The sequence below is a fragment of the Numida meleagris genome, chromosome 5 (genome assembly GCF_002078875.1).
Source record: "Numida meleagris isolate 19003 breed g44 Domestic line chromosome 5, NumMel1.0, whole genome shotgun sequence".
NCBI classification, from domain to species: domain Eukaryota; kingdom Metazoa; phylum Chordata; class Aves; order Galliformes; family Numididae; genus Numida; species Numida meleagris.
In genome coordinates this window covers 49,188,435-49,205,348 of record NC_034413.1, presented here as the reverse complement: position 1 = coordinate 49,205,348, position 16,914 = coordinate 49,188,435, and the positions used below count along the sequence as shown (strand labels likewise).

General features: G+C 36.2%; 1 protein-coding gene across 1 annotated transcript in view; it reads right to left on the bottom strand.

Annotated features, from left to right (window-relative positions):
* Nucleotides 1-16,914, bottom strand: part of LOC110400102 (titin-like) — a 243,014-nt gene that overhangs the window by 153,365 nt on the left and 72,735 nt on the right. The window contains exons 84-112 of the mRNA XM_021399719.1: nucleotides 16,337-16,618; nucleotides 15,792-16,070; nucleotides 15,406-15,687; nucleotides 14,987-15,265; nucleotides 14,208-14,495; nucleotides 13,799-14,077; nucleotides 13,431-13,709; nucleotides 13,049-13,327; nucleotides 12,261-12,548; nucleotides 11,819-12,106; nucleotides 10,990-11,280; nucleotides 9,944-10,231; nucleotides 8,662-8,754; nucleotides 8,259-8,541; nucleotides 7,835-8,015; nucleotides 7,392-7,481; nucleotides 7,042-7,309; nucleotides 6,689-6,949; nucleotides 5,929-6,138; nucleotides 5,743-5,820; nucleotides 5,606-5,632; nucleotides 5,005-5,052; nucleotides 4,208-4,264; nucleotides 4,033-4,110; nucleotides 3,540-3,794; nucleotides 3,026-3,118; nucleotides 2,390-2,467; nucleotides 1,636-1,704; nucleotides 260-331 (exon numbers count right to left, since the gene is read on the bottom strand). Of these exons, the coding sequence (XP_021255394.1) occupies nucleotides 260-331; nucleotides 1,636-1,704; nucleotides 2,390-2,467; nucleotides 3,026-3,118; nucleotides 3,540-3,794; nucleotides 4,033-4,110; nucleotides 4,208-4,264; nucleotides 5,005-5,052; nucleotides 5,606-5,632; nucleotides 5,743-5,820; nucleotides 5,929-6,138; nucleotides 6,689-6,949; nucleotides 7,042-7,309; nucleotides 7,392-7,481; nucleotides 7,835-8,015; nucleotides 8,259-8,541; nucleotides 8,662-8,754; nucleotides 9,944-10,231; nucleotides 10,990-11,280; nucleotides 11,819-12,106; nucleotides 12,261-12,548; nucleotides 13,049-13,327; nucleotides 13,431-13,709; nucleotides 13,799-14,077; nucleotides 14,208-14,495; nucleotides 14,987-15,265; nucleotides 15,406-15,687; nucleotides 15,792-16,070; nucleotides 16,337-16,618 (5,643 nt within the window). The remainder of the gene's footprint in view (nucleotides 1-259; nucleotides 332-1,635; nucleotides 1,705-2,389; nucleotides 2,468-3,025; nucleotides 3,119-3,539; nucleotides 3,795-4,032; nucleotides 4,111-4,207; nucleotides 4,265-5,004; nucleotides 5,053-5,605; nucleotides 5,633-5,742; nucleotides 5,821-5,928; nucleotides 6,139-6,688; nucleotides 6,950-7,041; nucleotides 7,310-7,391; nucleotides 7,482-7,834; nucleotides 8,016-8,258; nucleotides 8,542-8,661; nucleotides 8,755-9,943; nucleotides 10,232-10,989; nucleotides 11,281-11,818; nucleotides 12,107-12,260; nucleotides 12,549-13,048; nucleotides 13,328-13,430; nucleotides 13,710-13,798; nucleotides 14,078-14,207; nucleotides 14,496-14,986; nucleotides 15,266-15,405; nucleotides 15,688-15,791; nucleotides 16,071-16,336; nucleotides 16,619-16,914) is intronic.

The window sequence follows — 16,914 nt, the reverse complement described above, 5'->3', positions numbered from 1 at the left end:
ACACTGCATGTCAAAAAAATATGCTGTTTTATCAGACAGGTAAATATTCTCAAATTAAAAAAAAAATATCAAAGATTTAATTGAAGTAGTGATTAAGAGGTAGATTTGGAAATGTAGTAGGAGATCATATTTGAGAGTAGAGCCATAGAGAAATGGAAAGATCTGAGCTCTGATATGCTGTTCTTTGGTATACAGTGGTACAGACAAATAACATGAAAGTTCAAAAAAATTAGGCAGATGATGCAAAGACTTAATTCACCTTCAACATGATGAATCTCTGGTTCTGCAGAAATGACTTCTTGTTCTTCCTCCTCTTCAACTTCTTTATGTGCTACAACAGGAATTTGAAAGATATTAAATACAGAGATGTGAAATTTCAATGTCTGCAGTAAATGTGAAATACTTTTAAGATATTATTTGTCTGATACACAAAGATCCACTGACGACATATGCTAATGTCCATAAAATCAGTTGAGTGTATGGATCTTTCAATGAGTTTTGATTAAGATTCAAACTGTTTTAAAAATCTTAAATATTGAGTAGTGTCTCATTCTTAAGCAATCTACCTTCAGTGGGGTAAACAGCTTCAAAGAATCTTTCTTCAACTGTTTTCTCATGCTCTGTTGGCTCTTCAAAGAAAAGCATTTAAACAATGTTTAGAAAAAATAGCGTAGATGTTAACATCTGTTAATCTGAAGAAAACTGAAGCTACATAACACAATGAACAAAAAGAAGCAATGCATATCAAAACATAAATGTCTAAATATGTAATTCAAAACATATAAAAATAGATTTAAAGAAAATATAGCAAGATAGAAAGTACTGACTTTTTTTTGTTTGAGTGTGTGATTTTTTTTAAGTTACTATTTGTTTGTTTTTTAATTTGGTTTTACAACTTTTTTTGGTTTTTTTTTTTTTTTTTTTTTTTTTTTTTTTACATACCTGTGACATATGAGTACTCTTCTTCTCTGTGGACAGAAACCGACATCTTTTCTTCTGAAACAGTCCATCTTTCTACTGTCGGTACTTTAAAGATAGGATTTTGTTTTAGTATTTTATATTTTAGACCCACAGCAGTGGTAGAGAGCGTGTGATTTTTTATGAAATCTGTATCTGTATTGTATGCTAAAGTCTTAGACATATTTAGACAGTATTGACGTTCTAAAATATTGAACACAAAACAAGAACAAATATAACATTTACTATGTTAGAAACTGAAGATACAGATATTCTTAACACAGGAATTTAAAATAAATTCATGCTCAGACTTCTGCAATTAGTGTATTAGAACAATTTCAAAGGCATTTCTTCAAAGAAGTGTTAGGGCACTGGGCCATTATTATGTAAGCATGTGCCAACAGGCAGAACAAACAGAGAAAACTAAATCACAGTACAATATCTGACAGGCTATTTAAATATGAATCACAAAGACAACAGCAAACATGAGAAATATGTACTTTGACTGGTAAAATCATGGTAGACATACATTTTACACAATGAAAGTAGTCACAGCATGACCAGTACAACAAATCCAGGTATATGCACAATTCTATATGTTCACAAGAGACACAAGAATTCACAGGGTACAGGTACAGGAAAAAATGTAAACTGCAATTGAAAGGTGCAGATCTTTACCTTCCTTTTTCATAACTTTTTCCTCGATGATCATTGGTGTAGGCTTTGGTGGTGGGATTTTCTTGGTAACTGTTAGCATTAAATTTGGTTCATCAGTCATATATTTAGCAAAGATTAAAACAAATCTACAGATTTTTAGGAATAATGTTGGAAACACAACAAACATAATCTAGCTCAGTATCTAAGCCAGGCTTTTCAGAACCATGCAAAGCAAGAAAAGTAAAGTGCTTGCTTGCTTCCTTTTCTTGGTTGCTTTTTAAAGGGGGTGGGTAACTCAGTATGTTTAGTACACAGAAGGTCATATCCTGACACATTTTGAATTCTAGCCAATGAACTCCTGCTGCAGAATGGTAAATGCTATATGAGAAGAACTGGTTACCAAGAGAATAAGGATGCATGTCAATTACAAACTTTAAACCAAGACATCCTGGTAGATAAGTCAAGGTGGAAATCTGAGGAAGATGGAGATTTCATGTCTTGTGCTTAGAGTGAAACATGTTTTGTCGCTTGATGCAGTTCTACACTTCCTCTTTTAAAGCATCCATTGTCGACATCTAAATTTCCTATTTTTGCCTAAAAAGCTTTTTGTCTTCCTTTAACAAAATTCTGCAGAAGCCTTTATTAGAGCTGTTTCAAAGACTGACAAATTAGTCAGATCTGTGTGAAATGAAGACATGCATATGCAAAATAGCTAAGTAACAATAGCTGGTATTTTCATGTAAAGGTAACATTAAGGTAATTAAGCAGTAGTTACCCTCAGCCCGTTTGAGTTTTTCCTCTGCAACTCTCTGAGTGGTAATCTCAACTTTTTCATCAACAGGTTTCTTGACAACTGTAAACAATACAATTATATTTATCATTTGAGTCATCTTGCAAATTATCTTTCAGACATAAAACAGGTAGAACTAACTTTTTCCTGTTTAAGATGTGAGCATCCAACGCATTGTTCAGCACATTGTTCACTGCCGTTGAACAATAGTGGTAAAGATACTAGTGAAATAGATGATACAGCCCATCTTCCCATGAGAGGTATGCATTGATCTATATGGAGGACAGTTCTCAGAACTACAGCTTTCACTGGCTCAAAAACATCACTTGGGTCCAAGGCTAATATATTGTGAGAAGGAAAGATAACTGAAGCAGAGCTTGATTTTACTAGCAATTCTGGTTTTGTTTCAATCATTCTTGTCAGTATTCTCCCTCTGCAGGAAAATCTGAGGTGAGAGAACAGAAGGGTTGCCATGGCCCTTGGTCATGTCAATGTTCAGCATGAAGATCATTCTCTCCTACTAAAGGAAATGTGAACAGCCATCACAGTACAGCTTGAAGGAGCTGCTGCATGAGAGAGGTCAATACAAACACTGCTGTTAGTTTTGCAAGAAAGTCATACCTTTATGAATTGTAACTTCTTTCTTTTCTTTCTTTTCAGCTGTAATTGCTGGAGGCTTTCGCTCAGGCACAGGCTTCTTTGGAACTTCAACCACTTTAGGAAAAAAAAAACATTTCCTAATGATGAAAATTGCATTTTCTAAAGGCTCACAGAAGTAACTAGTTATGCCATTATAAGATTATGAAGTTGAAACACACGCACAGAGTATTGAAGATTTAACTGTTGCAGTAAAATTTTTTGCTCATTTTCATGTTTTCCCATTAGAATCCCATTTTTGTCACAGAGGCATACCGCAAGCAACTAAAAATAAAACATAACCTTACAAATTAGTAATTCATATTAGATTTTAAAGATGGTCCAATCTGCAGAGTTTGCTGGTAATCCTATTATAACGTATCATTTTCTATTTGCATTTATATCTTGCCATACCAGGATACTTCTGTTATCAAGTACTAGTTACAACTTGGCAGCATGTTAAGATTCAAGTGGTAAAACAATTACAATTCTTTTATACCTTCTTCATGAATGATTTGTTTTTCTTCATAAGCCACCTCTCTTTTCTCATAAGTTTCTTCCCATTCCTCTTCCCCTTCATCATAACCTTCTTCCTTGAAATAATAATCATGATCTTCTCCATAATCCTCTTCCCATTCTTCATAAACTTCTTTGGGCTTTTCATATATTTCCATTTTTTCTTCATGAATCTCTTCTCTCCTTGCCATAGATGTTATTTTGACCTCTTTTGGCTTCTCTGGCATTATCTCAGGAACTTAAAAACAAACAAAAAAACCCAAGCATATTATTATCATAGCCTGGAATCTGCAAAGTGTATTGGATGTTCACAGTTAGTGAAGTTAGTCCTTCCTTGCAGAAAGTGTTATGTGACTACTTTTTTATAAGATCTGTAAGTTTTTAACATAAATACACAAATCAAAGAGATGGCTGTTCCAGAATATAATTGTACTATATTTAAGAGAGTATTTGTTGTTGTTTTTTTTTTAAGTTACCTTCAGGTGGAGGGATTTCCTTGGGACCCTTTTTAACCACCTTTTTCGAGACTTTCTTTACTGGAACTTTCTTTTCTGCTTAAAATATATATACATGAAAATTTAAGTTAAAACAAAATAAAAGAATACATAATTAAACATACACACACTATCCAATTACTTTAAGTATTCTTACCTGGCTTTTTCTCCTCTGGTGGTGGAATGAGGGGCAGAAGAATAGGAATAGGGGCAGCTTGTGAAAAAAAACCAACAAAATATTTAGACTGAGTATGGTATTCACTTCTAATTGAAGAAAAATCTTAGTGCATTTGAAAAAACAGGCAGAAATTATTTTATTCTAATTGCAGAATAAGAGCAAAACTGGTGCTCACTCTGATAGTTCACTGTAGCTGGAACAGTGTGCTTTGAGTAGAAATCTGTAGTCAACCTTTATCTGAATCCTGACTCTTAGAAGCTTTATTTCCTACCATCATTCCCCTATCCTTGTGATAGTAACTCATCCAGATAAAAAATCTTTTCCCTCCTGGTGCCATGCAAAGCATTTACTAAATTATCATGGAAATGAAACAAAGAATGAACTTCTAGGTCCATACTAAACTACTGAATCTAACAGAAACATATGTAATGCTTGTTGTCTGTAGTCCATTAACAGAGACTGGGGAGCTGGCAATACACATCCAATCTGTTTATACGGCTTTAAAACAATCTTTTTCTTTTATTTTCTATTAATATTGTTTTACTGTTTTTTTTTCCCCCAAAATAGCACTCTTATCTATGGAATTCACCTTCTACACTGCAAAACAAGTCTATCCAAGCCAAGGCTTGCTCTTACCATATTTCTAAAGAGAGGATTAACTAGATCTTATCAAGATCTTATCTTATCTATGATCCTTCTTTGAGGTTCCCACTGCCTTGCTGTTTCAGTATTGATATAAAAGAGGACTGTGGAGCAAGTATGGTTTGTTATTTTACCTTCAGCTGGTTTTTGAGGCGGAACTGCTACCTTGGCATCAGGAACATCTGGAAAATAAAAACATTTAAAAAAATAGAGATCTGAATTTGCTGCTCCCAAGACTAGTCCATGGCGTTTCATTTCTTCTTGTTCTAGCATAAAATTATCTTGCCCCTCAAGCATAAGCAACCTGATGTATAGATAACTACTTGAACTACTCTTTCTCTCTGGCCAGACTTTACACTGTTACATTTTATTTCTACATACTGCTCACCTCATTCTGGAGTAGGTTCTTCCTTAAGAACACTCAGAAAGGAACATCATTATATATCATAAGGAGTCATTTAAATAAGCTCATTTGTTTTAGAGAATGCAGCTTCCCATATCACACAAAATAAGGCCTCAGACATGATGATAATCAGTGATTTCAGAGTTACCACAGTAGTAATTGCCAAAATGTGTAAGAATAAATAGTTCCTCATGCATATAGGTAAGGAATACTTTTTCAGAGCATAGGTTTGACTTACTACAGCCAGGAAAAAAGGATAAAGCAGAGCAATGCATCCTATCTATGACAAATAACAGACATGATCCTGTGCTAATTTTGTGCATGATCTTTACCTGGAGGCTTCAATTCCAGCTTGATTTCTGCAAAAGAAAAATAAAGTTCTTTCAGAACAATTTGTTCCAGAATCATGTTTTAAACTCACAAATTTGCAGAGACTATGATCACAAATTTGTTCAGAAAATTTGCTAACCTTTGGTTACCAGATAAAGCTCTGCAGTGCTTCTTGCTTCTCCCCTTGGTTCAAGACGAGCAATTACAGAATACACACCTGCAACAGCCAAGAATTTTGATATTTATATGACTTTATAATTATAAAAGCACCCAACAAAATCAGATTAAAAAGTGGCATCAGTCCAAATATTCCATGAATTTTTACCTTCATCTTCTGCAGTAACATTGTGAATAGTCATATAATGACAGCGACCTTCACTTCTGAAGCTGTACTTCGGGCTTTCTCTCAGCTCAGTGGGGCCTTTATACCATGTCACAACTGCATCATCGAAGGACACCTCACACTCAAAGGTAGCAGACTGGTGTTCACTCACTACAATGTTCTGTATGCTCTTTGTGAACTGAATTGGTTCAGCTGTTTCAGAAACAAAAATAAAGTTATTATCTATCATCAGGTCATTTAGCTTTCATGACAATAACTATATTATAGTAAGGTATAATAACAAGTAAGAAACAAGAGTTTTCATCTACTGTGAAGTTTTCTACATAAGAACGAAGATTAGAAGATGTAAGAATATAAATATAATAAGATTGCTGTAGAGAAATTATACAAGAGAAGTCATTAGGGAAATAAAGATAAAGAATAATTAAGAAAAAGAGGAAATACGAGGAAAAAGAGGAAAATTTGAAAAAAAGAAAATAAAAGAGAGTAGTACTGATGATTTCAGGTCAAGAGGTCATTAGTAATGATGATTTAGTTAAAAATACTAAATTACACAAACACTATCACATATTGTTGAAAGAGAAAGAACAGCAAAATTTCTTGTACAATCCATTTCCAAGTTGGAGGAAACTTGGTAAGTTTCTTTAAGAAATTCCTTTTATTTTCATCTTTTCTGTCAATGGAATATCCAGCAACTGTTTATCACTACTGTAATAAAGAGATTCTATATCTGTTTACAAACCTTCAATGGCCAGATCAGCAGTTGTTTCTAGATTGTCAAGCTTGCAGGTATACTGTCCCTGGTCTTCTGTTCTAACATCCTTGATGATGAGTTTGTGTACTTTGTCGGAGACTTGTGTTGAATATCTCCCTCCTATCTTAATTGGCCTCCCATTTCTATACCACTGAGACTTGGCATTTGGGATAGAAAACTGACAAGACAGCGTGCATGTGTTTCCTTCCTTGAAAGTAGTGTCATGAAGATGCCGTTCAACTGCAGGCTCTATTAGCATGTTAAAACATACATTTTAGCAGACATCAGACAGTAGAATAAAGTAAAAATTACTTCAAATACGTAGCTCAAAATACACTTACCAATCACAGTTAGCCTAGCACTGGCAATGTGTGGTCCACAGACAATTCTGTAATTTCCTTGATCTTCAAGTTGGCAGTTCCTGATTTTCAGTATATGTCGATCACCTTCGATTTTAATTTCATATTTGTCACTGGAGTCCAGTTTCTGAGTTCCCTTATACCATGAAAGTTTAATTTCTGGATAGTTAATTTTAATCTCACATTCAAAGATAGCATCCTCGTCTGTTAAAACTGTCTGATTTTCAATGTCTCTGATCAGAGTCACAGGCTGAAAAATATTAGTTTAAATTAGTTTCATGTTCCTTGTTACATGTTTGAGTATTTCATGAATCAGGCCAAAAATATGTTACCTCTGTCTGTGTGAGCCGTTGCTGAATAAATGCTACAAGTTCTTCAAATTCCTGGTCCTCTTTTTGAGCCTTTTCTGTGAGCTCAATTTCCTGCAATAAGATAAAATGCACTTAATGATTAAAGGATACTAAATGCCAAATTGTTGTGTTTATCCAGCATAGAATTAGTTCCTACATCAAATTTGATGTAACCATACTGTAACTAGCCTATCTTCCCATCTCAAAAATAGCAGCCACATGGTCAAGACAGAACATACTTGGCCAGAAGGGCCACTCCTTCTTTGGTTTGAGCATGCAGGAATTTGAGAACTATCAGTAAAAGATCTGAACAGATTCCAGAAAATCCTGCACAGAAAGTAAGATCACAGTGTAGTCTTCAGGTCTGTTCACAGGAACTTTGTTACTCTTAACAAAAACAATGCTGTAGTTGCAATATATCTTACCAATCTATGGCTTTCTTCCTCTCTGGTTTGCTTTAGTAACTCAAAAGCTTGCAGGAGGCCACGGAAATCTGTAATTCCATACATGCGAGCATATTTCTCATATTCTTTGGGATCAACATTTTTGAGAAGTTCCAAGATATCGATAGTTTGCTCTTCCTCTTCCTTCTTTTTTGTTGGAATTCTATCAAACCAATGACATACATTTAATATATAATCTAACTTTCCTAGAAAGATGCTCACTGAAAAAATGAACTGAACTGCCACATACAGTGCAATCCTTTAGTGTAACCTAGTCAGGTGCTTCTATTTTTAGTACTCAATTATACATATACAATGAATATTAAAATATTATATCTTGATCTGAGTCATATAATCAAAAAGTTATGTGTTGATGGCAAAGTAGTTTATACAACTCTGTGTATACCTTTTCAGTTTTCCCCTGACGTCCTCTTCAACAACTTCTTGCTTCCTTTCTTCAACTTGCAGGTTGACACTCCTCTCAATTTCACCATGTTGGTTAAAAGCTACACATTTGTACATGCCAGAATCAGTTTTTGTTGTGTCCTTTATTAATAGTTTGGCTTCATCTCCTCTCTGCTGGATTATAATGCGACCGCCTTGGTTGAGTTGTCTCCATTTCCCCTTCATCCACTTAACATTTGGAATTGGGTCTCCTCCAACTTTTGCAATAAATGTCGCAACAGTCTCTGAAAGGTGCAAATGAGGAGGCTAAGTCTTTTCTAGATGTTTCTATGACAGCAGGACATGATCTCAAGCATCAGGCACAGACAAATAGAAAACAATGTAATTTTAGAAATAATTCTTACTTTCCATGACTTTGATACTCTGAGGCTCTGATACAAAATAAAGTTTTCCTTCCATGTCTGCTTTCTTAGCTGCTGGTGCAGCTGCTGCTTTTTCTGGAAAAAAAATAAGAGAGAGAGAGAGAGAGAGAGAGAGAGAGGGAGAGAGAGAGAGAGGGAAAGAGAGAGAGAGAGAGAGANCAGTGAGGCCCTGGACTGCAAGCTCTCCGCAGCAAAGAAAGCGTGACTGCAGAGGCGCCTGAACCAGCCTTTTCTCACAGCACTGTGTTCTTAGTTCTCACCTCCAGAAGAGCGCCTCGGGGGAAGCCTTGAAGATTTGTCTAGCAGAGAGAGAAGAGAGAGAGAGAGAGAGAGAGGGAAAGAGAGAGAGAGAGAGAGAGAGAGAGAGAGAGAGAGGGAAAGAGATTTACAGAATCACAGCAGAATAGGTTAGGTTGAAAGGAACCTTCAAAGGACTCAAGCTGACTGTCCAGGGCTTTCTACATGAAACTGAACATTGTGGCCCACACTGTGCTCTTCACTAACTTCAGTCATGTCATTTATATTTTCATGGATGCAAATTCATAGATAGATATGCAAATAAGAAGCTTCATTTCCTAAAATGAGTCAGTTTTTAATGAAGTATTTTCTGTCTATTTCTGGAAATTTTATCCTCAGACTTATTTGCATTTTTTTAAACAGTGATCTGTTATTTTTTTTTTTCTTCTGTGTAGTTCTTAGCTTTGCTGCTACCCATTTAGTGACAAACAAACTGCTTCTACATATTACTGGACCTTCATGTCTTGAATGCATTGGTAAGACAGGACACTACATGGAAAGTCTCATGCTAGGCAACATTTATTTCTAGTTGTAAGTTCAAAATGCATTGGAGCTTTAACAGCTTTGAAGCAACTAATTTGTAAGGCCACATTATGAATCAAATTCCTTTTGTACTTTCTTTTAATAAACACCACTATTACAAAAAAACATGCACAGGTCAATGTAATTTTCACTAACTTAGCTTTCATTTTTGTTAAATTCTGTGTTTAGATTTAGGAACTAAATTCTTAATCTTTTAGTGAGATATACTATCGGTTTGACATTGATCTCACACAGCTTATGTTTCTATTTATATATAAATTATTTTTAATATACTGTCTTCCCAGATTGTATAGTTTTGCAAAGAACTAAGAGATACTAATTTTTTGCTATTATAATATTAGTACCTTTGTTCCATACAAAACAAAGCAGGATGGAGTTTTGTTTAAATTTCCATCACATGCCTTGATCTTGCCATTAACCGTACCTTTAACTGTCACTTTAGATCTGCAAGTGTCAGTGCCAGCCACGTTTGAGGCTTTGCACACGTATTCTCCTGAATCAGATTTGGTAACTGCAGCAAGTTCCAGAAGAGCTACTCCATTAGCAAAGCTGAAGCTGCATCTTTCTGAAGCTCTTATTTCTCTTCCTCCCTTCAGCCACTGAACCCGGATTGGCTCTGATCCTCGGACATGGCAGGTGAGCTGCAGGGTATCACCTTCCTCTGCTGCTGCTGGCTGAAGAGGCTGGTCAAAAACTGGAGGCTTTTTAGGTTCTGAAAGGTGAAAATGCTTCAGTGAATTCTCCAAGGAGGAAAGTATGATTAAGAGTGTAGGAGAAAAAGAGATACATGTGATTTCTTAAGAAAGAAAATGGCAAGGAATGAGCAAGACTAAGAAGTCTGAGAATAACAATCATAGTTCTAGAAAATATTATCACTATCTAGGCAGTATGCTTTGTATGCAAACATGCAGTGTTTTACGTAACACATTTTCTGCACACTGTAAGGACATCCACATGCAAAAAGTAGTAGAATTAAAGCACTGCTATTAGTCTGCAAAACTACATAGGCATGGTAGAGAAATAAATATAAAATATCCTGCAGCTGTATTAGGAGAACATGCCATGATGCCTCAGATTAATTGTAAATGCATAGAAAAATCATTATTCTACCAAAAAAAACAGAAAAAAAAAGAGAGAGAGAGAGAGAGAATGATTAAAGATTCAACCAAAATATCATGTTAAAGATTTCAATGTTTACTTTAGATCAGTCATAGTAAGTAGTGAATAAGAAGCCACTCCCTGAAGAAATTGTTTTATTTCCCCCAAATTGAAAGATTCCTTGATATTGTGGTTCAACTCAGTTTTATCTTGTCCATCTCAGTACAAATTATTGATGTTAAGGTAAGCAAAAACATATAAGCATTTGCAAACAATTTATTAGCTGCAAAGGTTCATAAGATAAAAGCTGTATATTTGCAGCTAACATACAGAGAAAAGTAAGAAGTAAAGAAAAACATGATTTCAACTAACCTCTGATAACAACAGAAGACGTACACAACACGCTTCCCGCTTCATTGGACACCTTGCAGGTATATAAACCAGCGTCTGATTGCCCTACGCTCTTGATATGCAAAAGCAAGGTATTGTTTTTGAATGATATTTCACAGTGTGGACTTGAATGAACTTCCTGATTGTTTTTATACCAAGAAACAGTCAGAGGTTGAGAGCCAGCAACACGGCCCTCAAGTTTAAGTTCATTTCCTTCTGTTTCTTCTACTGCTTCAGACAGTTTCCTAGTAAAAGTAGGTGGAGTTTTTCGTTCTGTAAAGAAAGAAGATATGCATCAAACCTGAAATGAAAAAATTCTAAAGAAATTATTTCAAGAAAAAAATTAACACTGGAGAATCAATATTTGCTCTCATTTAAATACGACACTTTTAATATTTTTTTTAGTGAGAGTAAGACAAGATCAATAGCAAGCGTCTTAATCATACATTCACTGTTAGTTAATTTTCCTATGTGCATAAAAGCAACAAAAAAAACCCACCTCCTTTACATTGACCTAAGTCAAATGACCTTAAAAACATGAGATTTTTGTTATCAAGAAAGAAGTAAGCCAAAGATTATACAGAAATTAGTTTGAAGAAAATATTATTCCTTTCCTTCTACCATTGTTGTTAATGACCCTTCCAAATTCCCTCCAAAGACCCACAGGCACCTCCAGGTAGGTATTTTTGAGGTGTATCACAAAAGTTACGCTTCAAGTTTTTTCTCAAACTTGTCTTGCAGCAATAAGGCTAACTTCCTTTTCAAATTAAAAGAAGAAAAATGTACACACAATGTATTATCTATTCAGTACCTTTAACATTCAGTTGTGCTGTACAAGAATCCTTTCCAACTTCATTGCTAGCATAGCATGTATACTTTCCAGAGTCTCCCCTGTCAACTCTCAAGATGGTCAAATGGGCTATGTTTTCTACATAACTGATCTGATAGTTTCCTCCTGTTCTAATTTCCTGGTTATCTTTTGCCCAGGTGACTCTAATAGGTTGTGTTCCAGAAATGTGGCACTCAAAGTCTGCACTTTCTCCAATAATACCATCCACAGGTGTAATTGGGGTATCAAAGAATGGAGGAGTCTTCCCTTCTGAAGAGCGAAAGAAATAAAAAAGCATCACTTTAACATCTCAATTTGCTTTAAACCTCTGTGAAATAAATATAATTTTTACAATATTAAATACATATATAAAGTAAAAGCGAGTTTTAAGATATTTCCATTAAATAATTCACAGCCTACCGACCTGTAAGGACAAGCTTGCCACTAGAAGAAGCAGTTCCAATAGCATTGCTTGCTGTGCAGGTATATTGCCCCATAAGGCTCTTGTCGGTCTTCAAAATCTGCAGAGTTGCTACATTATCTACGAAGGATGTGTGAACATTGTAGTCTTCTTTTACACGTACATTGTCTTTAAACCAAGATACTTCAATAGGTTCCGAACCAGCAATGCCACAATCAAATGTAACCGGTAAGCCAATGGTTTCATGAACATCTCTTAATTTTCGTGTAAAAGAAGGAGGAAGTTTACGCTCTGTAAGAAAACAGGTATTGTACTGTGAATGCTTTCAGAAGCTATGCACCTATTGCTGTACTCACCAGTAATCACTGCCTAAGTGGTTCATACGATGGATTTCTACTAATAACTTATTTAAAATTTTATCCACTATATCATTTAATTGTGAGCTAATGTACAAAGGGCACAGTACATTTGGTTGTAAGTAAATATACAATCATTCTGCCCTCAGCTACCCAAAGTGAGCCTATTTAAAACCCAGGACTGCCAGATGGAAACAATCAAAACAATTTTCTAAGTGGGTAATGAAGATGTAGAACCTTCTATTCCTACAGAAGAAATGGGATCAGTAAGATATGAATTTCAATTTGCTTTAATGGAAGGTCTTTGTTAATAGAAGACAGGGCATCTTAGTCGCCAGGAAAGAGCAGAGCTTTTAAAAAGGAAAAAGTAATCTCAGTTTTTGAAAGAGCAAATAAGAAATGTAGGCCATTTTCCTAATTTTTAGCATTATTCACCTTGAACTGTAAGCAAAGAGGATGAAGTAGCCTCCCCAACAGTGTTTTCTACTTTACAGATGTACTCCCCGCTGTCACCGCTGTCCACTTGGCTGAAGACCAGAGTGGCAACTTGGTTCTTAAAGTGCATTTTCACAGTAGCTGTTCCTCTCAGCTTTGTATCACCTTTGTACCATGACACAATCATTTCTGGTGTTCCAGCAACCTGGCACTGTAAGGATGCAGAATCCCCAACCGTCACCTGCACTGGCTCCAAAGGTGTAACGAAGTAAGGTGGTTCTAAAGAACAAACACACATTATTAGCACAAAAAGGGGTATTGCACAATGACTACTAGTGGTTGAAATAACACTTGATGAAATGATAGTGGCTTGATGACGCACCTAGTATCGTAATTGCACCATGACAATTATCTTGTCCAGAGTCATTTTCAATATGACAAGAATATTGCCCCTGATCTTCTAGTTTGCTACTAGGGATTTCCAGTATGGCAGAGGTTTCTGTAGTGGTGATGCTACACTTTTCAGAGTGTTTTAATATTACTCCATTTTTCTTCCATGTCACTGAAATTGGTGGAGTACCCGTATATGTGCATTCCAAGATTAAATTTTTTCCTTTCTCTACACTTAAATCATTCACCTTCATCACAAACTTTGCTGGTTCTATAACAAACAAGAGGAAGAAAATAAATTAAGTAAAGCCAGGAGATTATTTCTATGAAGAAGTATAAGAAGAAGTAGTCTGCACAAACCTTTGACAAAAAGATGTGTTGTGCAAGAAATCTTCCCTGCCTCATTAGAGACCTGGCAGGTGTAGTCTCCACTCTGAAGTGGCTGTACATCAAATAGCTCCAATTCTGCAACAGAGTCTTGCAAGGTGATGTTGCATTTGTGTCCTGGTGCTAGCTCAACGCTACCTCTAAACCATTTAATGTCCAGTGGAGGGGAGCCTTTTATGATACTTGTAAATGTGACGTTTGCTCCAGATAAAACATTAAATGGTTCAGGTTTCTTCACAAAAGATGGTGGTTCTAAGCATACAAATAAAACAAAAAAAGAAGAAGTACATTTGATCTTCTGATGAAGAATGCAGCATGCAGAAACACGTAACAAAATTAAGCCTTTTTGTAAACAAATTTGTGTCATCTGACACATACTGACCTCTAACACTCAAAAATGCGCTGCATTCATCAGATCCAGCTACATTAGTAGCTGTACATGAATAAGTTCCCATATCAGATTCCTGAAGACCATTCACTTTCAGAGAGCAAGTATTGTCTGTAAGGGTAGCCTGATATTTGTCTCCACTGGTAATCTCCTGTCCATCATGAAACCAGGAAACAAGAATGGGTGGAGACCCATAAACTTTGCACTCCAGCACAGCAGAAGAACCCAGATGACCAAATGTTTCTTTCAGTTTTCTTGTGAAGGAAGGGGGTATAATACGATCTGCATTTGTTTAAAAAAAATGAAAAATTACTGTACACAAGCTTAAAATATAGAATTTTCTCCATGTATAATAAAATCAGTTAGGTTTCTTTTGATGTACATGCATTAACAATCTGCTCCTGCATGTCTAAGTCAACAAGAAGTAGAGAGTTGATGATTAAGGATATGCTGGAGCTTTTATTCACACTTTTAAGGGACAGTTTTTGGTTTTTTTTTAAATCTTTTTTTATACAAAACACTATTGCATGAATTATCTGAAAAAGACATTTGGATTAAAGCTGAAGAAATCAAATCCTTGCAGCAATTCCTGCCCCTCAGATGTTAGGTAGGCATCTATCCCTGATGGTTGTCATAGTCATGTGCCAAGAACTCAAAGATTATACAAGCAGTGAGTCTCCCAGACTGCCAGTCATAAGAAACAGTATACAACATAAAGGCATTGTAAGGGAACTTACGATCAAATATGACTCAAAAAAGAGCAGTCAACTAACCTGAAACTTGCACTGAAGCAGTGCAGCTGCTTTTACCAACACTGTTTTTCACCTCAAAAGTATACTCTCCACTATCTTCTAGTCCTGCATTGAGGATCTTAAGCCCAGATACTTTGTTGAAGAAACTGATTTTATATTTATGGTCAGTGGACAATTCGTTCCCATCCTTAAACCATCTAGCAGTAAGCTCTGGTGTGCCATCTACTGTGCATTCCAGAGTACAAGAGTCTCCAGCTGTAACTTTCACTGGGCCTGGCTTCTCTACAATGACCGCAGGTTCTGCAATGAGACGTAAGTCACAGCATTTTAAAAAACAACAATGCAAGAGTGAATAGTACCATAAAAACTGAAATTTTTAAGCATTGGTGGGGTTTTTTTGTTTGTTTGTTTGTTTGTTTTTGTTATCCCATGCTACCCACCAAGCACTGTTAGCTTGGCAAAGCACTCCTGAAATCCAGCATCATTTTTTATCTGACAGATGTATTTCCCAGCATTGGTTGGTTCTGCATTTCCAATCCGCAGAGTTGCAACGTTTTCTGAATAGGAAATCCAAAGATTTTCACTTTCTCTAATGATCTCCCCTTTGTCTTTTAACCACAGAACAGAAATGGGCTGTGCTCCTTCAACTGCAGCCTGTAGTTCAATTGTCTCCCCAACCACAACAGTGACATCGCTCAGCTTCTTCACAAAGGTTGGTGGTGCTATTTAAGAGAAAATTGTAAAAATCACAGTCCAGAAACAGAAAAGTAGCAGGACAATAACGGGAACAATGACATTCCAAGAAGATGACAATCTGTATACAAACCTCTCAGTGTTACAGAGCCAATGCAGGAGTCACTTCCCACATCATTTACAGCTTTACAGTGATATTCACCAACATCTGCAGTATCCACATTGAGAATGTGAATGCTAGCGAGGTAGTTCTCAGACATGACCTTGTACTTTTTGCTGCTCCGTATTTCTCGCTTGTCTTTATACCATGAAATCTGGAATGGAGGTGTGCCCTGAAGCTCACATTCCAGATGAACATCAGACCCCTTCAAGGTCTGGACAGGATGAGGCTTCTTGGTGAAGGTAGGAGGTGCTGAAACAAAGGAGTTAAAATCTTTGTTATTTGAGCAGAGGATGTTAAAGAGGAGAGAGTATTGAAGGAGCCAAACTGATGCTGAACAAAAAATGCAAACAATAAATAAAAGAGATCTCCCGCAGCATAACAAGCAGGCGAGAGACTTGCATCATTTCCAACAGAAACAGACAACTGTCTGACTAAAGAAAGCGAGATTTAACATCTTTTCCACACAGGAATACTCATACAGATAGAAAGGCAAAGAGAAGAGCTTGGATTCTCACCTTTCACTTTCAGTGAGGTGCTGGTGCTAGCACTACCAGCTGGGTTCTGGGCTTCACAGCTGTAGTCACCACTGTCTTCAACACTGAGGTTGTGCATTTCAAGGACTGCCACCGAATCCACAAAGGACATTATGTATTTTTCACTTGGATGGATCTCGGTTTCTCCTTTGTACCAGGTGACTTTGATTTCAGGAGATCCACCTACTTTGCATTCATACCTAGTGGAATCATGCTGTTTCACAAGTCTTGAAGAGTCTAGTTTCTTAATAAACCTTGGTGGTTCTGGAAAGCCAAAAATGGGAGACGACGCTTTAAACTGCGCTGATTCTTTGAATAATCAGGTAAATATTTAACAGAAAATATAAACTTTGGGGACTTATGCAACCATTCTAATTCTGATGCTTTACATCAAAAGTAACACATGGATGATTCAGAATCACAAGATTCTGAATGCTCCTGGATCAAAGATACAAGTAGAAGAATCGTGAGGTGGTAATGTGGGTGCAACCAACGGATCTCTCTACAGAACAGGATTAAGTGCCTGTTTGCGCATCTGTCTGCAAAGTGTAGGAAGAATA